Source organism: Lipophrys pholis (genome assembly GCF_963383615.2).
Source record: "Lipophrys pholis genome assembly, chromosome: 17".
NCBI lineage: Eukaryota > Metazoa > Chordata > Actinopteri > Blenniiformes > Blenniidae > Lipophrys > Lipophrys pholis.
Window position 1 is genome coordinate 18,768,254 of NC_137643.1, and position 27,477 is coordinate 18,795,730.

Here is a 27,477-nt window from a genome sequence, read left to right on the forward strand (position 1 = left end):
AAAACGCCTCGTTTCACCTCGTGGTTCATTTCCTCTGAGTTCTTCAGAAGCACAACATTGTTATCCAGCAGGTTAACAACTAAAATAAATTACAGACTTAAAACTTTTCTTGCTGTTTTGGCTGCAAAATCCTCATGTAGCCGCTAAAGGGAGCTCATCATGACTCATGACTTCTACATGTAGATAGAAACGCATTTCAAATAACACAAACATCTCGAGACGAGTTTAAGGTCATCGCAGACTTTAGAGTGGTATCTGCAGCCCTGCTGCTTGTGGAGGTCACTCACTCACTCACACTCTCTCTCTCTCTCACTCTCTCTCTCTCTCTCTCTCTCTCTCTCTCTCTCTCTCTCTCTCTCTCTCTCTCTCTCTCTCACTCTCACTCTCACTCTCACTCTCACTCTCACTCTCACTCTCACTCTCACTCTCACTCTCACTCTCACTCTCTCACACACACACACACACACACACACACACACACACACACACACACACACACACACACACACACAGAGGCCGGCCTGCTGCCCTCTGGTGGAGGACATGTAAACTCCAGCTTCAGAGTTTGGAGCAGGTATTTTTTTATGTTTTGTTTGTTTATATATATATTTATCCACAAACACACACACACACACCTGGGCTGGACCCTCTAATCTGTGTTCGGACCCCCGGCAGTGATTGCTGTCATTTCCCCGTGAACAGACGACAAGCGTCTCACGTTCGTCTCACATTCACGCATTGAGCAGCAGAGTCCCACCAGGCTTCTTTCCAGGGACACAAAGGCCCCCCAGTGCATTGTGGGAGGCGGTAATGACGCCACGCTATCACTGTCTGCGACCTCTGCGCTGACATTTCTGTGGTTGGTTGTTTTTTTTCCGTTAACCTTTCAGACGAAGGTTTTACCCCGAAACGACCCCTGCAGCGTCACAGGAGGACAAAGCTCCCCATTCATGAGCTGCTGCCTCCGTCGCCATCAGCCTGGCAGAATGTTTCTGCTCCTCAATCTGATGATTCAGCAGAAGATGTTTGACTCCACCCACTTCTCTTTCAGGTTCATGTCTCCACCAGAAGGAGGAAACCAGGCTATTTAAAGACAAACAAACCTCATTTCTTCTCTATTGGTTGTCTTATGTTGAAAAGAAAAACATTTTTCTGATCTACAGATTTTAAACAGCAGAGGTTTATATTATATCGTGTATGTATGTGTATATATATATATATTTAGCATCCTAGCCCGGTGTTCAGCTTCTTGAAGCCTTTAAAGCTTCAATAAGTGAAGCAGATCTGCGATATTTGAAAACCTCCACATGTCAAACGAGCCTGAGCGTAGCTAGCTAGCAGCTGGCACCGCAATCGCTTGCTGACTTGCAATAACGCGCCACTAGTTGGTGCTACAGAGCCGCCAGACATCAGTCCACCGCCCCACTAAACTGCAAGTTTGAACAAACATGATTTGATGTTGTGGAGGACGACTCTGCACCTCATGACAGTCACCGTAATAACAATCCAAACTATTGGTTTTATTTTGACAGTCACCGTAATAACAATCCAACTTTGTACTTTTATTTTGACAGTCACCGTAATGATCCAACTTGGTGGTCTGTCCACTAGAATGTCTGTGTTCTCCTGTTGTTAATGTTTAGAGGCCGTCGTTCTCTGCTGCATGTGTGTGTGTGTTCTTTCATTACTAAATCAAACAGCGCCAACTAGTGGCCCGGCATGCAAACTACATCATTTTCAGCATTTCTTCTGTTTCCTTGTAAACTGACATCATTTTCAAAATGTTGCTGCGTAAACACGAAACTTCTCTGAAACAAAACGTTGTCTTCACTTGAAACGTTGTCATGGAAACGGGACCTAAGAAGAACCTCCTCCTCTGAAAAACATATAATTCAAATGAAAAATAAATTTTCTAGACTTGGAACGCCATAAACGCCATAAACGCTCAATAAAGAGGAATGTATTTTCAGAGCCGTACGAGAAGGTAGCATGAATCATGCCCCTTAATAAAAAAACATGTTTATTCTCCACTGCAGCATCTAAAGTTTCTCACCAATTCATTTTCTACCAACTGACCAAATGTGTAGTCATTTGGAATTACGCCGCAGGATGACTTCACTCCAGGAAAGTTAGTAAATTTGGGTTCAAATTGGCAAAAAACCGCCGTTTTTATTAATTTTTCCAAAATAACCGACTTCCTTTTGAGTTTTCTGAATTTCATTGCTTTCCGTGAAACGGGACATTTTCTAAACTCTGCAGGTGGCGCTGTTGAGCTATTCTGCCACGCGCATGTTTATCTCCCCCCAAAATATAAACTGTTGTCACCGGTTCTGATCCAAGTTTGGTAACAACAGTCGGTTCAGACGTCAGAATCCAGCATAATCAAGAATCCACTGTCCTGAGCAGCGACGCCGGAATGTGAGGAATCCACCGCGAGGCGACGTCTGGAGAGGAGGGGCGGGCCAAGATGGAGGGAACAGACGGCGAGCGCCAGGAAGAGAAGCAATAAACAGGAAGGCAGGATGAGAGGAGGAGGAATAAAAGACAAAGGGAAGGAGGCCGGTGGTTCTGTCGGTTCCTCAGTGGAAACTAAAAGGAACAAACTGAACTGAGGAGTTAAATTACATGTTGGTGAATCACAGTAAGTCTAAGATCCTGACGGAGGAACAGCGACTCCATCGTCCATCCATCCATCCTCATTCTTCCATCCATCCATCCATCATTATCATTCATCCGTTGTGCATTCATCCATCGTCCACCCTTCATCCATCCAGCTATCTATTGTACATTCCTCCATCCATCCTTCATTCCTCATCCATCCTCTATCCATCGTACATCCCTCCATCATCATCCATTTCTCCATCCTTTATCATCCATCCATCATCCAAAATCAAAGTGCTTTGGGGATTGCATACACGGTGGAAAAGTGCTGTATAAGTGAAATCCATTTATCATCCATCCATCCTCCATCTAGCCATTGTACATCCCTTTATCATCATCCATCCCTCCATCCGTCCATAATTGAGAAACAAACTTTCATTAAGTTTTTGTTTAGTGGAAGAAACCTGAACTACCTTGTACTTGAGGAAAACTCGGGTTGTCACAAGTTTGTCAAGTGGAAAAAAAACCAACAAAAAAACGCCTTGTCCAGATTTCGACCGGCTTCTTCTTGCTTGGAGTCGACGGTGCAAAACCACAGTTCCACTGTGCCGCCCACCACTCTGACTCATCCAGTCATTCAGCAGCATCTGGGCGGGCCGCTTCTCTTCACTCTAATGAGCAGATTCAGCGCCTGGTGAACCAGACGGCACCGGAAATCCAGAAAACAAAACAAACTAATCCTCCCTCCTGCTGCTCGTGGAAGTGAAAGTTTTAATCTGCTGCTTCGATACTGAAACCGCCACTGGCAATGCTAACATGCTAAAAACCAAGGTAGCAACGTGGCTAAAGATCTCCATGATTCAGGTTGAAGTCCACCGCAGCAAAAAGACCAACGAGCAAGCAGCAGTGAAAACTAGCTTGTTTTGTGGCTAGCATTAGCATTAAAGCTAAGGATGTAACTAATCCAGAAAGGTTGGGCTCATAGCACCAACTTCAAGGTCTGCACCTCGTTTCCACGACAACGCTGCTCAGACATTTTATTACGACTCCCAAGGTGGAACTTTTCGGAAACGCCCCGACTCCCGTTTAAAACAGAACATTTGTGAAACACGGATTCTGCAGAAGAAGTTCTGAAAAGCAGAACCTCTTCCTTCCTTTCAGTTTAACACTTACCCTTGTTTCCATTCCAGGGGACTGGAACTGCGATAAATAACGAGAAAACTCCAGAGGAAACTTTTTGTGTTCCTGCCTCTCGCTGCCGACGTCCATTGATCTCCGTCTCCATGGCAACAGACGCTGTTCTCCTTTTGAAATAATCCACATGGTGCCTCTCCCATCCGCTTTGTAAGGGAAATCTTTTGCCTCTTTTTTTTTTTTTTGTGGCCATTTTTTTGGAAACGGCTCATTAACAAAAGTCACAGCAATTTTATTTTTATATTTGATTTATTTTGTTATTCTATTTATTATTTTTCATGAGGATCACAACGGAAATTAGTCTTATTTATGATTTTTTTTGTGTCATCCTCAGGTTTTTTTTACATGTCATCAAAATGATGAATATATATTTGTATGTTTTATTTTGTATTTTCATGCATGCTAATGCTACCTCCATAGTAGCTAGCTTTCGCTGCTGCGTTGCATTTGTCGGGTCACGCTCTGACCCTAGTGGACGAATTAGGAACAGCAGCTAATTTGGATCATTATAACCCCTGCTGAAATATTAAAACATTTTATTTCAATAGAAAGCGTAGAAAATTCAGTTAACATGCTTTATTTTATTTTTAGTTATATTAAGACCAGAGCTGCACTTTATTTCATCTTTATTTTTCACCACCGAGGAAACGATACTTACCTTGAAACATCACAAACTGGCTGTAAGTAGAGCTCAGTGTCACAAAACAAAAAATTAAAAACAGTTCAATTTAATTTGTCTAATCGGCTCTACTTGGACTCACCAGAGCAAAGACGTAAAAAATAAAACGTCCTTATGTGTGCGAAGGAGCGTTTGTGGTGGACGTGGACTCACACAGACCGAGGCGCCGTCACATTACAGCCAGAGTTTAATTGGAGTATTGGACGAGTATGTTTTCTCACAAGCCATTAAAATGTACAGCAAAACGAACCACTAGTGTCGTACGTGATGGTGGTGATGGGTTCACTTCCATGCCACGACTCTGCCTGCGGGTGGGTGGGGGGGGGGGGGGTTCGAGGGTGTGTGTGTGTGGGGGCGGGGGGGGTTCAGGGTGGAGGGGTGGGGGTGGGGGGGGGGGGGGGGGGGGCAGAAATAATACCGCATGAACAGACCTGGATGCCATGCACTAGTATCAACCATGAGCCGGGATTTAGAAAACAAACCAAGAAACAACCACACTCGCTCTCTTGTAAAACTTTGTACATCACATGAAAACAGGAATAATATTATCATCATAATAATAATAATTACACTAGAAGCTAAAAGAAGGAGGCGGCGGATGTTATCAACAATGCGGAAGCGGTCGGAACAACAAACGTCGACGAGAACAAGAAACAGTATTAAAGCTTTTCATGACCATATCAACATTCAGTGTATTGGAAAATACAATCCCAATAGACTCTTTGTATAAAAAAGAAGCTTTTCAAGTCAGCATGGAACAAATAACAGTTCAAATCTTGGGGGGAGGGGATGACTGGGGTGGGGGAGGGGGGGCCGGGGCGGGTGTGCTTCCATAGATTCCAGAGGGAGGGAGGTGTGTGTGTGTGTGTGTGTGTGTGTGTGTGTGTGTCAGAGGTGGGGGTGGGGTGGAGGGGGGGGGGGGGGGGGGGGGGGGGGTCCTGGAGAGTCGGTCTATGTGGCGTAGCGTTTGGTCCACTGTTTGGCTATCCTGTCGTGCTCCGCTCTGTTGGTCAGGTACTGTGTGGCGATGCTTCCCACCAGGGGGTCCGCTGGAACAGAACACACCGGGTCAGAGTGTGTGTGGGGGTGTGTGTGTGTGTGTGTGTGTGTGTGTGTGTGTCACATGTCGGCTGCTTTAGTCAAGTGGAAAGAACTTTTTTGAAAAAAAAACTTTTTTTCCTGAAACTATTTGGTTCAATACGTGTGGAGAATTCTCTAATACAATGATTGTTTTGTTTTCATGCTCCATCTTCTCTGTTTCTGGTGTATTTCTCTGGGTGTGAGCTACAGCGCCCCCTTTAGGCCGGGCATATGTACTACACCATGGTGTGGATGCGGACGGGAAAAATCTAACCTGGAAACGTCCTGCAAAGAATCTGACCGCTTCCCTCAGGAGGCAATGAAAAGAATCGCCACAATCTATTCTGTTATTATTATTATTAGTGTTTTTAATCATTTCAATAATCAATTTAATCAATAAAGGTACTTAAATAATAATAATTAAAAAAATACAGCAAACATGATTAAACTAAAATGATTAAAACTGCGAGTTCAGAGTTTCTTTCAGGTTAAGTTTAAGTAAAAACAGCACCTTTGTTTAGCGCTTTTTTCCTGATCCTATTTTAATTCCGATCATAACTTTGGAAGCATGTCACTCATATACGACGAGCTTAAAAAGGTATTCGACGAGACCAACCGTGTGTCCTGGATAACGTCGGTTCATACTTCAGTATTTGAGGCGAAGTTTTCAAAGTTCGTCGGGAGAAAAATCCAGAGGGGTAAAAGTTTCAGCTTTTCTTATTTGTGTCTGAATCTAATTTCACCCGAAAACCCTAGAAATGGTTCAAATCAGCGGTGTGTGTGTGTGTGTGTGTGTGTGTGTGTGTGTGTGTGTGTACCGGGGTTGCAGTCGGTCAGCAGGGAGCAGATGGACAGCAGGACCTTGGAGATGGTGAGAGCAGGACTCCAGTTGTCCTTCAGGATGTCCAGGCAGATGACGCCCTGGCTGTTGATGTTGCAGTGATAGATCCTGGTGCGAAACGTCACCTGCGGCACACACACACACACACACACACACACACACACACACACACACACACACACACACACACACACACACACACACACACACACACACACACACACACACACACACACACACACACACACACACACACACACACACACACACACACACACACACACACACACACACACACACACACACACACACACACACACACACACACACACACACACACACACACACACACACACACACACACACAAAATCACATTCTGAACAACTTCTACTACAAATTTCTCCAACAGCACAGACGGACACGCCAGCGGGTAAAATTGGCTGCGCTGCAGAGGAAGAGGACTGAAGATTTGGGGTGCATCCCAACACTCCTATCTCCTTTCCTATCCACTTTTCCTTAAGTGTTTAAGTGGCGGCTATGATAAGGAACATTGGAATTCTCGTTCATCCGAGTGTTCAGGGAACACGACGACTGAAAGGGGAGCAGATCATGTTGAAGTTACCAAAGCAACAATCTGGCTTGAACAACTTTAAATCATCTAAGACCCAGATCCCAACTAGGAATGTTATGGATGTTGTAAAAAAAAAAAAAAACACAGTAAAGTTTTTGTGCTGCCGTTTCTCAGTTTGACTGGTTATTTATTCACCTGGTCGCCTCTTTTACTTTGAATTCCATTCAAACCTTGTGATATTTGAGATTATATCAGCGGTTGGAGCCTCAGGGGAAAGTGGTAGAAATGAGTTACATGAAGGCCATTATATTTAATCTTTTTAAGTTTGTAGTTTTCAATTCAACAAAATTAACCGTCGTGTCAACAGTATAAATACATATTGCTCTGAGTGTCTGATTAACCCATATAAGTTATTGTTTCAATTTCCTTTCTTGATATTTTCTTTTCTTTCCTATTTCCAGTTCTGGTCGCTCCAGTAGATGGCGCCGTTTTGGACCAGCTGAAGGAGAGAGTGAGCTCCCACCGCTGAAGGTCGCTGACGAAGACGAGGCTCTGCTGCCATCAGGTGCAGGAGACGCAGTTTGATGAAGCGAAGCGGAGGAGGAGGAGGAGAAGCCTCACGTCAGCACGACATCATCAAGGAGTGACCTCTGACCTCTGAGCTCGCCGAGAGCCAAGGCTGCCGACCAGGACGGGACGTGGTCGCCTCCCTCCCTCCACCCCTCCCCTCCACCCCTCGCTTTGTTCTCAACACCTCCCCCTTTCTCCTTTAATTAACTCTCCACCGCTCACTCCCTCCCTCCTTTTTCTCTCTCCCTTTGTACCTCCCTTTCTCCCTCTCTCCCTAGCCCCCCCCCCCTCCCAGAGAAACAAACAACAGGCTGTGGGAGTCGACTGACAGACGTGGAGATAAACAGGAAGCTCTGCTCTGCAGGTTTTCCTCAGACGAGGTGACGAACGACCGTCGGTTTGTGGTTCGGTCTTTTCTCCTTCCTCTCCTCCTCTGCAGCGACGGCAGCAGGACGCTACGCTAACGCCTGGCAGCAGGACGCTACGCTAACGCCTGGCAGCAGGACGCTATGCTAACGCCTGGCAGCAGGACGCTATGCTAACGCCTGGCAGCAGGAGGGCGCTAATGGTTGAAATATGTGACGATAAATGACAAATTTATCTCTCATGATTCTTCACTAAAAAGACTGAAGACTTTGTTGTTTCTCACAATTGATCCAATAAAGAAAAGCAGAGAACAACAGAACAAGAATCCACCTGCTGTAAAAAAAACAACCACAATCCCTCTGGTAGAACATCTGTGATAAACAGATTTATTCAATTTTCTTTCTGAAATAAGAGATTTTGATTTAATGGTAGGATCATTTGGAGAAGTACATTCTTCAGTTCTAGTCCCGGTATGGTTCAGAGGACCGGCAGTCTGGATGCAACTTTTCTGTTTGAAAGCAGTTTGTATTGATTCTGTGATTTTAACTTTAGTTATTTATGTCATTTTATTGTTCCTTCTGAATCGCCTTTTTATATAAATAAACCAGCCGATGATTCCCTAAAAAAAACATGTAATGTTCTATGTGATGCGAATGCTTCAGTTCTCTGGTTCGCGTGGAGTTCAGTTGCGTTTGCACTGCAGCAGCGGACACACTGACAACGGTGTAGTTAGTCTGACGGGCCACAGGGGGGCGCTGTCACTTGTTTAGAATAATAGGGAGAAATGTTAGATTTGTCGATTCCTCCCTTTTTGCATGCTCCGTGTCTTCTTCTCTGTTTTTTGTGTATGTCTGTTTCAACATTACAGTGCCACCTACAGGCCTGGCATATGTACTACAATACTTTCAGTGGTTTTCATGTTTTACGCAGATGTTTCCCATGTGGACAGGAAACTTTTGAAGAATGACGGGAGGAAGAAGAAGAGGAAGAAGCAGTTTTTTTTCTTGAGCGGTGGGAATAGTATAGACTAGCTAGAACCAGCAGATGGCGGTAATGCAACTTCACGGATGCCAACTGTCGTTAATCCCAAATGAAGAAGAAGAACGAGGGGAAGATAGACTGGTGTGGGCGGGGCCTAATTCATGCTATGAGTAAACGCTACGTCTGGTGCGGTGGTTTGGTGAGAGAGAGAGAGAGAGAGAGAGAGAGAGAGAGAGAGAGAGAGAGGGGGGGGGGGGGGGGGGAGTGAGTGGACCGAGTCAGGCTTTAATGTCAATGTGACGGATTTTAAAATGAGACGGAACAGTTTGGTTTAAAGGTGGAGGAATCAGACGATGGCCCGTGCTTTTACTTTACGATTCTCCGGTGGCATGTTAAAACGACTCTGGAAATGAGACTGATGTCATGCGGGGGGAGATAAAGTGTGCAGAGGAATGAAGTTCAAAGCCACGAGGAAATTAGAGTCAGTGGAGGGAATTAATGTCGGAGGAGTCTAATCTCTCTGCCTGTCGCCGGGCGTCTCTGCTGAACGGGTCCAACGTCAGCCCCGAAGCCTTGTCCTTGATTTCCCCCGACCTTTTATCTGAGCGTATCGGTGTCGGCCATAACCGGCTCTCACCGTCCTAACATTAGCGGGTGAGGCAGCGCAGTCGACAGGTGCAGCTGTCGGAGCGGCGGCGGCGAGTCGGGGAGCCGCTGGATGGCGCCGCGCTGGAAAAACGAGGTGACGCCTTCCAGGAAAGCAGGCGGTCTGACCCGGGTCATCCAGAAGACCAGGACTGTTCACACACAACCGGCGTCAAAAACACAATTCACGCACAAAAAAACCCCTGAATGGGTTACCCTATTTCTTCTTTTAACTTTTGTATTCATTCCTTTTATTACTGAAACAGTTCGGCAAATGTATTTGTGAAAACGTTTGAAGCGAGGCTGTGTAGTTAAAGTGGCCCGCTGTGAGTGGGCTTGGCCTGCTGTGACTGGGCGTGGCCTGTGAGTTCGACGGCTTCTCCTCGGAGTATGAACTCTCCAGTCGATAAGGCATTTTTGTCGGCAGCTGGCTGACGTCACAGGCCTCAACGCTCACAGGACCACAAACACTGGAGCAGATTGAAGATTCGGAAAAACCTTAAAGGTCCGACTCGTTTCAGCTGTTTGGAGATCTGATGAGAATCTAAACTTTAATTTTCACCGTTGCTTGAAACATGTCCCGTACATAGTAGGAAACACAAGGACAGATCTCCAGCGTAAACATCCTGATGTAACGCTTACCGACCAAAAAAACCCAAACAGGTGTCCGATAGAATTCTGACCCCATGGAAACTTGACCCCCCATAGAACTTTGACCTCTAATATGAAACTTTACTTTTTGCTTATAAGAATGTTCTAGTGTAGATATTTAATAGAAATATTACTTGTTGCATGCCATAAGCAACTGCTTTTCTGTATTATTTGATCTTTCCTTTCATATGTACAATTTCAAAATAAGCCACAACTAAACCCTATCACATGCACGGAAATGAAGTTTGTGTATACAAAATAGAAATATAAACTTTTTAAACTAAAATAAATTTTCAAGACTAAACAATGCCGGGTCCGAGGTTTCAGATGGAAGCGAGGTTTTCCCGTACCGTTGCGCCACTCGTATCGACAGGCCGTCACTCACCTTGGGCGGTTTGAAGGGGTAGTCTGGCGTGAAGGCGATGTCCAGGAAGAAGACCCCTCCCTCGTACACGGAGCCCGGCGGTCCCAGGATGGTGGACCGCCACTCGTAGATGTTATCGCCTTTCGGACCGGCGCTGAAACAGAAGGAGAAGAGAGTCAGGCTCACGAGAGGAAAACCCTAAAATGCGTCAAACTCGATTCCCCGGCGATCATCAGGCGTTTTAAATCTGCAACACGGAGCTCCTGTTTACCTTCCTCTTTGTTTCATCGAGGATTACACACACACGCGCACACACACACACGCACACACAAACACACACTAATCCAATTCCCCTTCCTGCTGGAACGAGGCCAGATGCTCCTGTCGGCTCCTTGTGTTACTTTTACTTTCATCATTTACACAACCGGAGGAAAAAAAAAGAGCAGCGAGATAAAGGAGGAGAAACTGTGAGGTGAGAGTCGCTCATGTGTGAAGCGCCGCCGCCGCCTGCTGCAGACCTACTTCCTGTCAGCGTGTGTTTGGACACACAGAGGAATTATGGGAGCGGAGGCCGGAGCAAGAGAGCGAGAGAGAGCAAGCGAGATGGAGGGAGAGAGAAAGAGAGGGAGACAGAGACAGAGTGAGACAGAGAGAAAGAGGGAGAGACAGAGAGACAGAAAGAGAGAGGGAAAGAGACAGACAGAAAGAAACAGAGAGAGAGCGGCAGAGACAGACAGAAAGACAGACAGAGAGAGAGAAAGTAAAAGAGAGAGGATGCCGATGTGTCCAGGATAAAAATAGCCCGTCGGGCGGTAGATAGACGGAGAGCTGAAGTCGACGGGGGACAACGAGGCCGATGCGTCGCTGCTCAGCAGGAGGCGACCGGCCGAGAAAAAAAAAATCTATGTTTGTGTGTGTCACAGTTTGTCTCAGTGAGGAGAGACAGGTAGGCAGGTTCGGTTAGAAAGAGAAACTCTTTTACTCGCAATGTGGTTTTAACAGGTACAACAAAATGATCTGTGGAGACCAAGTTGGGAAAACCGGGCTGAAATCCAGGTTTCTGATATTTCTTGTGTTTTAATTTCAGGCTAAAATCCCTCCCATCTTATTTTGTTTGTGTTCTTGCTTTGATCTATCTATTTCTAAGTTCTAAGCTTTTCTTTCTTTGTAGTACTTCTAATAGTTTCTCACCTCTGCAGAGCAGGATGGTCACACAGGAGTTACTATTTGGTCTTGGTCTAAACCCAGCTGGATGTGTGATGAATTTGCACCAGTTTATTTGACTTTGTATTCGTTAGACACACATGTTTTACTCATTCGATCTTCAAAGTCTCAGTTCTCTGATGCAGCTTCATTGCACGATTAAACTTACATTCAATGTTTGGCTTTATTATCATGAAGTAGCTTTGGTCCAAATGTTCAACTTTACGATAATCATTGAAACTTTTTTCTTGGGTTTTTTCAGTTCAATATATGTGGTTTTCCTGGGATAAATCATCATGCACACACTTCTCTTAATATCGTCTTTCCACAAGTTCTTCAGTTTGAGTTCTTCAGTTGCAGTTAAACACATATCCTGTTAAATTTTTTCTCACATTCAAGGCCTTTAATTTCATATCTCTCAACATTTTTATACCAATCATGAATATAGTACCACTGTATGTCGATGACACCCTGTTGTATCGTCCATAAACCACTTGCATTTCCAAAATACTGTCTGTCAATCAATACCTACGTTTAGTTTTCAAAATGTGCCAGTCATTAGATATGTTTAGTTACCATTGTTTCCTTATGGTACAGTAGTTTCTATAGAAAAGTCTTGATAATTGGGGTCCACTTGAATAGGTTTGACTTAATGAGAAGTATTGCTTCCCAAATAAAGTGCCAGTTTACAGGATTAATTGGAGTAAAGGGTGGTGTAGGAATACTTCAATCTTTTCTAACATTGCATGCTGACGATACTCTGTTGTATGTTAGCTGCCCATTATTTTCTTCACATGATCAATTCCAACATATCCGAGTTGATCATTGCTCAAAGATGGTGATGAAGAGCCTAACAGTATGGCAACATACCAAATATAATCACTGACATCACTCTGAGCTTCGACCTAATCCTCAACTACCCATGCCGTCTTTAAAATAACCAGTTGAAGCTTAATATTTCACAAGGTAAAAGTGGTATATCGACATCCAGACCTCTTACGGTTAGCAAACCTCTGATTTCTCTCTGCTGGGTTCCCACTGTGAGGAAATATTCAGAGCTCTACCGGCGCCGCTTCCCGACAGGACGACTGATTTGTGACGGATTCGAGGAGGATCTATATATTTACCACCCGCCTGTCAGAATGACAGACGGTCCAGACCTTGAAGCTTCACCTCGGGCTCCTCTCTTATTTACCCAGCCTCTCTTGTTGTGTGCAGTCGGTGTATTTTGCGATTGATGAGAGGACTCAAAAAAGTCCACATCCTCACCGCGAGGAAAGATGAGTGCCGCTCTTAATGAAGGCTAAATGACAACGACAGACCTGACTATTTCCCACGGTGTCCATTTCCAGGCGGTGAGCCGTTTTTAATGAGCTCTGGAACTGGAGGGGCACTATAATCAAGACCTGGGCCTTTGTACGCCCTTTGGATCCCAATACACTGAGTCCCTCCACAGGATCACCACAGAGAGGCGGAGCTTCCACTCAGCCTTCTTCTGGCTCTACTGGATGAGCAACTAGCTTTCCGCTACATCATAACATCAGAATCAGAATCAGCTTCAATGGCCCAGTATGTTTGGCATACAAGGAATTTGCCTTCGGTACAAATGTAAACATTAAATAATAACAATAACCCCTCAAAAATATATATAAACAAGTAATTAAAGACCAATGAGTACATGACTAAATAAGATAATAGATAATATTGCAGTGATGAATAGTGCAAAGGGATGATGAGGTAAACATGAGGAAGTTGAATTTCAGTATTTACATTATAGAGTGTGCGTAGATGATCATTTAAATAAAAATAATATACGTATATGTACACTTAGTGATTTTCCAAAGTTATTCCACAGCGGCAGGTCTGACATCCTGTGACTGTGTAGTGTTCATCAGAGTGACTGCCTGGGGGAAGAAACTGTTCCTATGACGAGTTGTTTTGGCGTACAGTGATCTGTAACGCCTGGCGGAGGGGAGAAGTTTGAACAGTTTGTGTCCGGGGTGTGAGGGGTCTGCAGTGATGCTCCCTGGACCGGTATAAGTCCTGGATGGAGGGAAAATCAACCGAAGATCTTTTCTGCAGTCCGTTGTAATCTCAGTCTGTCAAGTTTGGTCTCTCCTGAAGTCCACCGTCATCTCCACAGTCTTGAGCAGGTTCAGCTCCAGATGGTTCTGACTGCACCAGAGGGCCAGCTGTTCCACCTGCCGTCTGGAGGCTGACTCGTCACCGTCCTGGATGGGACCGATGGCGGTGGTGTCGTCTGCTGACTTTTCACAGAAGGGTCCCCTGAGGGGCAGTCGTTGGTGTAGAGGGAGAAGTGCAGTGGGGAGAGGACACACCCCTGGGGGGCGCCAGTGCTGATTGCCCGGGTGCCGGGCATTTAACATACTGTCTGTATAAAGGAAGTTTGTGGGTTAGACTTGCTCTGTTAAAACCCCCAGAATGATGAGCAGGGAGTCAGGATGCTTTTTCTCCACGTCTGCAACCTGGTCGGCCAGGTGATGTAACGCCTCTGTTACACCGGCCATAACAAACGAGGAGAACTCCCCCGGTGAATAAAGCTGTTTACAGTTTATGAAGAAACTCTCCAGACTTGGACGACAGGTCTGCTTCAACACTGTGACATCTGTGCAGCAACCTTGGTTTAGGTAAAAAGCATATTCCGCCTCCCCTCGTCTTTCTCTTTTACGCGATCTGCTCTGAGGAGCTGAAAGTCCGGTAGGTGTAGTGAGCTGACCGGGAGGTGCTCACTGAGGTTTCAGTAAAACGTAGGGCGGCGTGATCTGCAAAAATCTGTGTTTCTGGTTTTTAGGAGCAGCAGTTCGTCCATCTTGTCAGCCAGGTAGCGGACGTTCGCCAGGTGAATGGATGGCAGCACAGTGTGGAGTCCCCCGCTGTCTCAGTTTTTTTTAAAAAGTGGCACGTGAAAAACTGTAACTATATATATATATATATAATATGGCTTTTTATTTAAGCCGAATGATGGCTTGGTTGGGATACATATAATGTTTAACTTCTGTAACAGAATAATTCTTTAGTAAAAAAAACTAAAATGTTGCGCCAAATGGAGATTCTATCTAGGTGGTATTTATAATCATGTATGATTTTATTAGTATTTAAATAAACACTTGCGTTTAGTTCGTGGATTGTGTGGTTAAGTACTAAATGTTGCATTGGGATTTATGGTTTAGCTACTCTAAAGCAGACAATCTACCTACAGTTCATGGTATTTATACTTGAATACGGTGAGACGACTCAGAATACTTGTTATTTATAAATGTACAATTTTCCAAGAGAGATTTGTTGAAGCTCTGTGTTATTGTACATCCACTTCTGAGTGATGAAAAGGTGCATTAGGTCCATTCAGGTGTGTGGATAAATGAACGAGGAGGCCTCTGTAAACACTCAGGGACATTTGAAGGAACAAAGAAGCACTTCTTTCACCTTTCACTGGTCAAAAAACCTTCAATCCACATGAAGAGTGCAGCGTTTCTTTTTAGGGGAAAAATGCCAGAAAACCCAGCAGAGGAAAAGATTCAAGGCTTCGTCAAAATGAAATATCCTCTCTGCTCGGGAGTTTTATTCAACTACACGTCGGAGTAATTAAAGCTTTAATGAGGTGAAGCAGGACTGGGTAGAGATGAGCCATCAGGTCAGTTTCAGGTATGAAAACCATTAGTTAAGTTAAAGAGGTAATAACCTCTTTATCCAGTGGTAACTACTATTTATTTTCTTTACATATTTTTCTTCTAAATTTATTTTTGTTTACTTAAAAAATACTTTAACATCTAACGTTGCTAAACCAGCAATAGCAAAAATGGTGAGAAAAACAATGAAGACATTTAAACTGTAAAATAGCTAAACTGGCTAAAAGAAGCTGGTAGAAAAAAAAAGGTAAAAGTAGCTGAAATGGTTCAATTGAATTGAAACAGCTTAAAACAGATCCAAATTACTTAATTGCAAAAATGGCTACACTACAAAAATGGCTAAAAATGGCTGAAATAACTCAAATAGGTGACACTCACTAAAATAGCAAAAACAGTTAAAATATATAATTTTTTTTAAAAACTGCAAAAAATGTCTGAAAAGGGTGAAAAAGATGAAATGGCTAAAACCTAGGGATTTACAGATACCAATAAAAATAGCTCACACAAAAAAGGTTACCATGGATCAGATAAAATGATCAAACTGAAAGAAGCTAAAGTGGTAAAATGTCTAAAAAGAGCTGAAACATCCCCAAAAACCAAAAACAGCCATAGGAGCTATAAAGTTAAAAACAAAGACAATATCCCAAAAATGTTGTTCTTAAATTTCACAAATGCAAAAAACTTTACAGACAGTTATAATGTGAATCCTCATTTTGAAGCTTCAACATCTTTTGCTTGATTCGGTGGTAAAAACATCTGTTTTCTAAAGTTCAGGAAACGACCTTTCTGTATTCAGAAGGGAGGTGATCCGCAGACCTCCTTAAAAAGGGGAACTTTTCACTTTTCCAGTAACGTTTTGAGGAAGTGAAACGTTGATCTTCCACTTGCCTGCCCTCCGGGCCGCTGCTGACTCGTCTCTCCTCATGCTAACAAAGCTCGGACCAGGAAACAATGGGAACTTGCAGCGCTAACCCCGCTAGCCTGCGAGCTCAGTGCATCAGACTGTGAGCTGGACGTGCTAACGATTAGCACAATGGGTCATAGCAACCGCCCTGGTCACTCATTTATTTGTGAACAATACTGTAGTGCAACTGGCTGCAGAAGCTAATCTCAGTGTAATGATCAATTAGCCTTGAGTGCTAACACACATTAGCATTGTATTTGGTTTCAGCGTCCGTTCTGGGTCTGTGCAGTGGATGCTAACACACATTAGCATTGCGCCTGCCTGTAGCATCCATTCTGAGGCCCCGTCCACACCAAAAAGAGAGAAGAATACACGGAGCATGAAAAAACCTAATCTCTCGTCTTAATAAACCAACTAGAATCATCAGCTTCTGCAGCGCCACCTGGAGTGTGAAGCAAAGGGTCTGCACAGAGGCTGCTCAGACACGTTAGCATTGTTGATCTGTAGCCTAATGTACTAACACATCTTAGCATCATGCCTGTTAGCAGCGTCTGTCCTCCGTCTTTTTATACATGAACACTTTTTATTTAAGGAAACAAACGGTTCCTTGTGGGACGGAAACATGATGAAACAGAACCACAAGGCTGCACAGCTGCTAACTCCCAGAACACTGCACAGCTCTTGTTTCCTGCTCCACTCAGCTCCCTTAAACACTCCCAAATACATCCTCTGGACCCTCTAGGACCTCTGGACCCTCTCGGACTATTGGACCCTCTGGGACCTCTAGCACCGCTGGACTCTCTTGGACCTCTGGACCCTCTGGACTCTCTAGGACCCCCTAGGAAATCTATCAAATCAATGGAAACTCCACTGAACACAAGAGGAAAAAAGTGAACCCACTGAACGTTGTGGAGTTGTTGCAGTACAGAGAAACAAAGGTCACTTGTCAGTATAAACAAAGCAACGTTCAGCTCCTTCGTCTTCTTCATCATCTTCTTCATCATCACTTGGCCACAAACAAGACCAGAGGCTGCGGATCAGAGCGGAGAATGATAATGAGGCATTGATCGCTTAGGGCGAGGGGCTTCTTCGTCATCTTCATCCCCCCTGGATCGGTTCCCAGCTCGTCTTCCTCATCTTCATCTCATCTGGAGGAGACTAGTCAATGAAAGAAATCTTTGACGGGTAAGATGAGTCATTTCAAGAAAGCATCTTTTAGAATGGGTAAATTGAGTGTCCAGGTTGGTTTCAGCAGGACATCAGCGCCACCCAATCAAATTGAAGTGGTTAACCACAAAGGAAGATCTGTAATACGTCTAAATTATGCAACCAATGAACCAGATTCTCAATCGTCATGAGACCGTTATGAGCGACGGATCATCATGAATAATTCCTCCAAACTCCTACAGGGAATCGAACCGCTGAGCTGAGGAGTTCCTCCAGGCGAGATGCTTGATCAGTCCCAGAAGTTTCCAGCTCGGAGCGGCGGGCCGGGTGACCTCTGCGCTCAAAGTGCCGTCATTTATCACGGATCCCCGCGGGCGTATCAATGATGGCCTCAGCTAATCAATTCAAACTAATGAGGCAGAGTGACAGAGACGAGCTTCCGACCGTCCATTTCCATCGCTCGTCACGTACACCGATGTTCAATCTTCCCTACGAAGGGTTCAGGGTCGGCAACGCAAAGGTGAACGAGGAAACCCTTGTCATCTACACACATTCTACTTGTTTGAAACTGTTTACATGATAAAGTCTGTCGATCAGACCGGACGTGCCTCCTTGTTAAAGAGTAGTCTCTCTGTATTGTTTTGTATTTTCTGCTATATAAATAAAGCTGAATTAAATATTCCTGACTTCATAAGGCAGAGGGGAGATCGTTAAAAGTATTTTTTATAGGGAGTGAACTGAACGCTGTTGACAGTTTGCAGGTTTGCGGTTGAGAATGACTCCAGTACGTGTCGGAAACATTTTCTGAGTTTCGGAGTAAAAGTACTTTCAAGGTTTCCGTTGTTATTTGTCGACAAAAGAGCCTTTGTTGTTGTTGTTGCTGTGTGTGAGACAAACCTACCAGGGCTGTCGGTGTGTTTGCTTACAGTGCGTCTGATGCCTCGGACGCCTCGACAGACTGTTATTACTGCAGAAGCACGGCGGCTCTGTGGCTAACGCTCAAGGGCACTGCGCAAATGTCAGTGACTCACCGAGGAGCGATGAGAGGCTACAAATCTATTACTAACAGGTAAATAGAGACACGCAGCTCGCCGCTGAAGGCCAGTCGCCCAACAAAAGTGTCTGTGATCGTCAGCCGGTCTGTCAAAGGAAATAGGGCTCTATCTAAAAACGGTTCCAGCTGTGAAACGAGATGATGATTCTTTTTTCAAGCAAGACAGGAAATTTCCCTCAACACTCCCGGGGGGATTTAATCAGGTCGTTGTGTGTTCGCTCAGACTGATGCCGACGGCACAGCAGCACCGATGCGATTCTGAGAGACAGACGGGTTCCTGGCAGGATGTTTCCAGGATCACCTGCCGTTTGGCTGCAGAGCGTCAGAGAGAGAGGATGAAACCTAAACCAGAGTCATTACTGTCTGCCGACATTCCAGCCTGGGCGGCTAATCCTCCCTCCCCCATTACAGTTTAAGTGGATTAAAACTTGACGACTGATGATACAGCTCTGTGCTAACGCCGCTGCTTTCACTCCACCCTCCGCGACACGACAAGCACATTTCCAAAGTCTTAAAATCTCTGAACACAATGAAGAACCGAGTTAAACCGATGAGACAAATGAGCCGGGACAATTTGTGAATACTGTGTTCTGAATGAGATCTTGGAAGAATGTGACAACACAGAGCACAGTTCAGTTGTTGTAAATCAGAATCGAATTATTTAGGCATCGGATCATAGTGATGGTGAATAGATTCTAACTATAACTTTAAAAACTGTTGGCCCAATAAACTGTATGAATTAAGATCCATTTGGAGTATTTCATCAAAATCTTTAATAACTGATTGATTGTCAATATTGACGAAGTCTGAGGCCCCAACGTTCTAACTGACCACGCCTCATTGGTTTGAGAAAGGTTTGGCATTTACATGGCAAAGGTAGATACATTGAAACGATGTAGCTAGCATGCCGGGCCATGAGGTGGCGCAGTTGGTTGTTGGTGGTTTCACCAGACCCTCCAAATGTGACCAAAGGGTCGCGGTTACGGTGGCTTTTTTTGTTGTGTAAACGAGGCTTGAGGCTCTTTGCTTCGTGTGGGACTCTGGAGGTTCCTCACATCTGCTCTTTAAAAAATACGCCATTTCTTATTTCTGTCTAATTTAAAAACTGGTAGCCACATGTGGTACTGCATGCTTGGTCTGTGTGTGGAAGTTTCCAGTAGATGGACAGAATATCAATGCAGAGTACGGACAGAAGGCACTGTGTGTATTTTTGTCTGTATCGAGTATAAATGAGCGTAAAGGGATGCTCGGTTGGTTGCAGTACTTCCCTCTGAGTACCAACAAATTAGTTCAGTTGTCCCCTGTTCCGGATCATCTCCAGAGCGCCCCGCTGACCTCGAAAAGGGCAGTTTCTCAAGTCTGCTCCTGGTTCTGAGAAGTGTCTTATGGTATCCCCAAAAGTCCTAGACTTTAAAGTAGGGATGTCCCAATCACACTTTTTTGCCCCGATACCGATTCGATTTTTTCAGGATTGAGTATCGGCCGATACCGATACTTTCCTGATCCGATACTCACATTGCTAATGCAAATATACTCAATAGTCTATTTTAGGAGCAACTAAGATGTCTGAAGCTAAAAGCACTATTGGCAGAAGCTTTGTTTAGCTAGAAATTATTGTAAAACTCACTTATTGAATCAAAATTCTTCTCTTTCTCTTTAGTTGTTGTTGTAAACTGAGGGTACCTCCACACGGCGAAAAAACAATCTTTTTTCTCCCTGGCCTTCTGCCAGTCCACAAAACGGTCCACACCTCACTATGAACACGGCTCAACACGAGGCTTCAGGGCATGTAGTACACATGCCAGGCCTTTAGGGGCACTGTGACTCACCAAACACAATAAAAAAGCAGAAGACAGACCACATAGAAGTTTAGAAGTAGACTTCTGCACATAAACACATAAACCACTATATATAACTCTAGTTTTATAGGTCTATGGCCCCGCTCAGCCTGCTTCTAGCTTCTGCAGCTTGACCGGAGCTTCTAGTCTGTGATTGTTCTGGTTATTAGGTAACGTTGCGGACCCGGTTTTTTTTTTTTTTTTTTTTTTTTAGATCGGCGGGGTTATCGGCTGGATTTGCCGATCCCCGATCACTCACAAATCGCTATTATCGGCCCTGATCTGATATCTACCGATCGGATCGGGACATCCCTACTTTAAAGTTTCCTTCTAAACACAAAGAATCGTAATGACTTGAACACCGCTGTGCTTCTCTCCACTGAGATCAGTAGAATTTGGATGGGTTAAATGCAGAGAAGTAATTTTCCCCAAGACGGACGATTCACAAAACTATAGCTGGCACTGTAAATTCTAAAATACAGAGTACTTGACTTTCATAGGAGAGTCAGAGTACCAGAATACTGTCCACACACTGTATTCTCAGAAATCCCTGAGCCTTTACTGACTGAGGACTAAGAACCAGGTACAGCAGGTATCATTAGGCTGTAAATCTCTGGAGGCTGTCACTTGCTGGTGAGGAGAGTTCCTGTAGCCTCATTAGTGACACTAAGCACCGTCGTAACATCAGTCCTTCGACGAAGAGCAGCCTCGAGGTCTCCGGGAGTAATCCACTACACCAGGGCTGCAGAACGAAGTGAAATGTGTAAATTCTCTGAGAGATAAAAAGCTATTTGGATTCTTTTCTTGCGTTCGCTGAATGGATGTGTGTCGGCCCGCGGCGGCCTTTGTACTTCTTCGCGACACGAGGGCCGCGACAGGAGAGCCGCGACACGAGGGCCGCGACACGAGGGCCGCGACAGGAGAGCCGGTCGGCGGAAGGTCACGCCTGGTGGAACTCCAGCACCGTCCAACCTTTTAAATCAGCACTAAAGCCACCACACGTCCCCTTTGTCTCGAGCACGTTGCCTAGCAACGCTGCATCCCTGCAGTGACTCCGTGCATGTGTGTATTTCACGCTGTTAAAGGGATCGCCATGGAAACAACAGCCCCGGTACAAGCAGACACAACAGAGCCGCTTGACTCACCTGGAAAAACCAAGCAAAGGCCAAAGACAGAATGAATAGTCTCACATATTCATGGTTTGGTCCTCCGGGGGACAAAGCAGCAGACGCCAAACTAGACGTCACATGAAAGGATGAAGAGGCTGATTACTTCCTAAACGTTAATGACGGCTCACGGGCAGCCTTCGCATCTGATGCTCTCGCCGCATGCCTGTTCCAACGAAGCCTCAAATGAGACGAGACCTGCGTCTGTGTTTGGCAGCTTGTAAATGAATGATGCCGCTCAGGCTTTGTGTGTGATTTGTTTTGATGGCGGCGCAGTGGTGGGAGAAGCAGCAATCATCCCGGCCTCGTCTTCATGGAGCAGCCGACGGCGCCGTCACAAAGGAAACATGACTGGAGCAAAGCTCACAGCGCTCTGGATCGGGGGTCTGCGTTCAGGAAAACTACAACATCTTTATCTCTTTCTATTTCCGCTGCACAAGAGACGCCTTCAGAAAGAATCATCTCGCTGCACGAAATGACAAATGTGACACTCAAACCGGATGTTTGAGTCGTTTGTCGTCTGTCACCTGCCCGCCGAGAAACCAGGGAGAAGAGGCGACGCAAATGAAAAGATTTTTTTACATGAAAAAAAAAAAAAATTAATTTAAACTTAATTTAAGTAGATTAAAACAAATTGTCTTCTTTAATGTACATGATGTAATGAAGTTAATTCTACTTTAAAATGTTATTAAATAAATATTTAAAAAAATTCTGAAACGTATACAAAGACTATACATACTTCGTTTGAGCTACATAACAAAATGAAGTTTCATTTACTGCATTTGAAAAATGTTGCAATTCATACAAACTTTAATTTTGCTTAATTCATTTGACAAAATGAAATTAACTTTACTTGGATTTTATTGTTCATATGAAAAATATTTATCAGTAAGTAGTTTAAACGAGGGACAAATGAAGGAAAGTTGCCGTATTTTAAGTAGATCTTATAGAATATTTGTATCAGTGTATTTCACGGTTGATGGGCTGAGGAACCGTCGCTGCTTCCACACTGATCATTAAAGCAAATCATCAGGTTGGATGTGACTCATTTCTCCCTCGTCTTCATAAACATTCTGCCACCGAGTGAGTTTATGAAAACCTTGATAACCTAATGTCTCCCATTACCGAGCAGAACGGTAATTCATTAACCTTCCTCCTCCTCCTCCTCCACCTGGAAGCCGAGAACAAAGGAGGGGAGGAAAACACAGAGAGGAGGAGGAGGAAGAAAAGGAGGAGCAGGCGGAGGAGGAGAGGGAAGGAGGAACAGCAGTAGTGGGGGGAGGAAGAGCAGGAGCAGGAGGGAGCGGTGGAGGATGAGTGGGAGGACGAGAAGGAGGATGAGGGTCAGGAGGAGGAGGTGGTGGAGCGGGGAAGAGGAGGTGTCGAGATCTTATGCTTCGTGGAGGTGATGACAGTGAGACATTAGAACAATGTCACAGCTCCTGTTCGCCTCTAGAACTCCTGGTCTAAAACAACGGATCTCCTTCTTCTCCTGAACCGAACCGGAACAGATTCTCCTCATCGTGGGGAACAACCTTCAGATTCTTCTCATCGTGGGGAACAACCTTCAGATTCTCCTCATCGTGGGGAACAACCTTCAGATTCTTCTCATCGTGGGGAACAACCTTCAGATTCTCCTCATCGTGGGGAACAACCTTCAGATTCTCCTCATCGTGGGGAACAACCTTCAGATTCTTCTCATCGTGGGGAACAACCTTCAGATTCTCCTCATCGTGGGGAACAACCTTCAGATTGTTCTCATCGTGGGGAACAACCTTCAGATTCTTCTCATCGTGGGGAACAACCTTCAGATTGTTCTCATTGTAGGGAACAACCTTCAGATTGTTCTCATTGTGGAGAACAACCTTCAGATTCTCCTCATCGTGGGGAACAACCTTCAGATTCTCCTCATCGTGGGGAACAACCTTCAGATTCTCCTCATCGTGGGGAACAACCTTCAGATTCTCCTCATCGTGGGGAACAACCTTCAGATTGTTCTCATCGTGGGGAACAACCTTCAGATTCTTCTCATCGTGGGGAACAACCTTCAGATTGTTCTCATTGTAGGGAACAACCTTCAGATTGTTCTCATTGTGGAGAACAACCTTCAGATTCTCCTCATCGTGGGGAACAACCTTCAGATTCTCCTCATCGTGGGGAACAACCTTCAGATTCTCCTCATCGTGGGGAACAACCTTCAGATTCTCCTCATCGTGGAGCCATAAGCAGCTGCTAAGACATTATTGCTTCTGCACAAACATCAGTGAGCCAAAGCTTTTTAGGAATACGTACAAAGGTCAAGGTTCAGAGGCCGGAGAAGCCCTACGGCCCTCGGCCCCTCCCACTGGGTAGGTGTGTCTAGTTTCTAAAGTGTCTGCACCGAGCTTAATGAACGTCGTGATGGCGGGGGGTAACGGAGCAGGCGAGAGAAATCTGGGAAAACTCGTTTAGAGAAACTGGGTGAGACTTTGGCGAGTCGTGGACGTGCCGCAGGATTTGACGGTCGAGTGATTTGATCATTTCTGACGATGCTCATGTTTGTTGATTCGATTCAAAATGATAGAATAATCTTTAAGTCTGCTCATCAAAGGTGACAGTTGTGGACATTGCACACTATATAGCGAGAGGAACAAGCTTTTTTCAAATAAAAGCAGAATCTTCACGTTGTAAGGGGGTTTTAGAGTTCAGACCATGAGGGGGTCCTCCTGGTTCGGGTCTTTGATGTGTAACGGTCATGGTTCCGCGTCTCTGCAGATTCTGTCGTCGTCTACTGTGGCCTCATGATAAACACTTTGTCAGGTTACATCAGGATCTTACTCCAGGCGTGTCAAAAAGACATTTCAAGCAGATCAGGATATCCTGTGTCTGTTCTTCACGCTTGATTTAGCTGCAAGGCTGATCAGCTGAATCTCTCTCTCTCTCTTTCTTTCTCTCTCTCTCTACTTGCAGAGAAGAGCTCAGGTGTGCTGCTATGAGAATAACTACTGTTAGACGACGCTCCAGTCATCATCCAGAACTCCTAAAACACAAGCTTTGTGCTAATTATGTACATCTCCTCGGCGTGGAAGTGAAGTGAATCTGTGGTAACAAGTCATGAAAGGAAACGTCAGAGAATCCCAGAGAAGCTCGTCTCCACCTCGGTTGAGTCGTTGAGGAAATCAGACCGGTGCTCGAGTGTTGTTCCTCTCCGAGGAAAACAACTTTAATCTTAAAGGCCTGTTTCTTCTTTCCTCTGTCCACGTTCTTTCACCCTTTCCTAGTAAACGGGGCATGAAGTTCCACAATGGCAAGAGGAAGGAGATTTATTCTGTGTGTGTGTGAGTGTTCTTGTTTTCCAGCTTAATGGGGCCTTCAATCCGAGAGCAGGCCGGTGATTCGAGGTCCATTTCTTCATTGGAGTCCAAATTCTGGACCTCAGTTTGAAGGGTACAACAGGGTTAAGATTACTATTAAATTGTGTCTCAGTAATTTTGTGTTCAGTTTCAAACTGTAGTGGTTAGCACTCGCCTCTCACAGCGAGAATACCACGTTTAAGCATTTATGCTGTAGACCGAGGTTAACTAGTCACTCAAAGTCACCTGCAGGTTTAAATTTCAGTGTGTGTCAGTCTCTGTACGTTTGCCCCGTGATAGAGAAGTGACCCATCCCAGGTGAAGCCCAGCCATTCCCAAACTCAAACATCAGGGATGCACCATATTAAATATGTGGCGATATCCAATATTTAAGTTGAAATATGTGTCGACACATCAAAATCACACATCCACAGGAGCCATCATTTTTTGGTCAAATCCTTAATTGTTATTTTTTACCAACATCGAGCCTCCCTATCATAAATCATGACGTCTTCTGGGCCCACCCAACAGAAATCTCAAACCTGATTGAGATACGATGAATTCACCTGAAATATTTATTCCAGAAACAGAATATTTAAATATGAACAATAAAATCTTAATTTATTGACAAAAAAAATCATTACCAACTCATCGCCAGTTGCAACCAAACAACTGGTGTACTTACGAATGAATTACCTCAAAAAGTCCTGGATGGTTTCATCCGGCTCTTCCATTCACTTTCTACCTGCTCTGATGTAATGAACTTCTAATGTCTTGTAAGAGGAGCCATCATTAGCCATCGGAGATGAATGAAATCAAATGACTTCCAGAAGCAATCAGTCTGCCAGTGGAGATCATCTAAGACACCTCCTATCCTCCAGAGGCTCGAGTGTTCACGTACCAAGGTCACGAGACCTGCCGACTCAGCTCTCCTCGTTAGCTGCTCCCCCCATGCTATCGGGAAAACTAACACGCTCTCCGCTACGGCAAAGGAATCCGATTCACGAGCGTAAAGAGTCGAGTTGAGAGCATCGGCGTGAGGAGACGCAGCGGCCTGAAGAGAAGGCGGGGTGACCTTCCAGCTCACCAGATATACCTCCTCTCAGCGCCGCGCCACAGTCATCATGGCAACATTGATTAGGTTGCACTCTCCTTATTGATTTCACGTCACTCCTCCATTGAGACGGTCTCTCACAGACTGCCATCAGTCACCTCCTCCCGTACCGTGTTGGCCCCCTGGACCCAGTCTGATCCGGAACAGGAACACCAGGCCATGACTTTGACACAAACACTAAACAAAGCTCTACTGGGCTAGCTAGTCTCTCTCCATTGGTGTGACCACAATCTGTTACGTAAATGTTCCTCAAAGGTTCAGTTAAAATAAAAAAACACTGCAGGACCGCAACAGGAGGAAGTAGCATAGTAGCTCAACGACCAGCTCTTTGTTCTGCCGGCGACTGTTAAAGTTCCTCTACTTTTAGGGCTATTCTCGTGGCTTCAAGACTCTTTCTTTGAGAAAGTCTGGATTTATTTTCACCATAAATCAGTAAAATGTTTATATTTTTGCTGGAGCTGCCGAGATGCCAATCTCTGATATCCCAGAAACCCTTGCGGCAGGTTTCCCAAGATGGCGTCAGTCAGGAAACAAACAGTTTGATGGAAACAGATTCTGGTTTGTCTGTAAACATCTGGACTTTGGTGTGATGGATTTGGGAAACTGCAGGTTGGAAATGAGAGGAAATGAGTAGTGATGGTCTAGTTTTGGTGTGTTGCTTTATTCTCTGTGCAGAATCACACCTTTATGGGAAGGAGAGTTTAAAGATTGTTCTGGTAGAGTCACTTTAAGATCTAAGATTTCCACGATAATGAGCATCTGTCACTGCACAAATAAAACCTTCAATCAGTTGTGCTCAGTGGTGGAGCTGTGCGATATTACGATATACGTTACAGTGTAATATAAAAATGTCTACCATAGGATACAACCCTTTATTGTATATGTTGGAATTTTAACCTTTAGGCTGCTCGGCTAGCTCTGTTGCTACGCTAATGTTAACGTCACTGCGACTTTGGTTTAGATACGCCATGTAAAGCACAAAGTCTGCAGACAAGTCGTTATCAGCGACTCAAACACATCTAATGTTTTCAGCGACATAAAGTCACACATGAAAACCAGTACAAAGCAGCGAGAAGATCTGACGGTACCTCACGACCACAAAGTGATGAAAGAGGAAAAACAAACAAACAAAAAAAAACAACAAACGAGGCTGGAGAACGTGGCACAGCACGACTCAGTGCTGATAAAAGCATCAAAGATGTTTGGTTTGTTTCCAGTGCTTGGTGATCTGATGAGACCATGAACCGAGGACAGGATGATGGATAAGCTCGGGGTGTGTTGATGTGTGGCGATAGAAGGAATGAACAGTGATTGGTTATTTCCCCGTGGCAAACGAGTGAGAGAGAGAGAGAGAGAGCAATAGAGAGAGAAAGAGGGGTGGCGGCCTTCTTTACACGATTCTGTTTTCAAGTGAAATCCGTAATACGCAAATGCAAGTTTTGTGAAGCGTGGAGTACTGCGATCGTTATCAAAACATTTGCCATCTGAACAAGAGACTTTTCTGGAAC

General features: G+C 44.7%; 1 protein-coding gene across 1 annotated transcript in view; it reads right to left on the bottom strand.

Moving 5' to 3' along the window:
- Positions 1-5,145: 5,145 nt before the first annotated feature.
- Positions 5,146-27,477, bottom strand: part of LOC308123215 (ubiquitin-conjugating enzyme E2 E2-like) — a 45,585-nt gene continuing 23,253 nt past the window's right edge. Inside the window, exons 4-6 of the mRNA XM_080485578.1 lie at positions 10,566-10,698; positions 6,373-6,520; positions 5,146-5,523 (exon numbers count right to left, since the gene is read on the bottom strand). Of these exons, the coding sequence (XP_080341704.1) occupies positions 5,426-5,523; positions 6,373-6,520; positions 10,566-10,698 (379 nt within the window). The 3' untranslated portion in view covers positions 5,146-5,425. The remainder of the gene's footprint in view (positions 5,524-6,372; positions 6,521-10,565; positions 10,699-27,477) is intronic.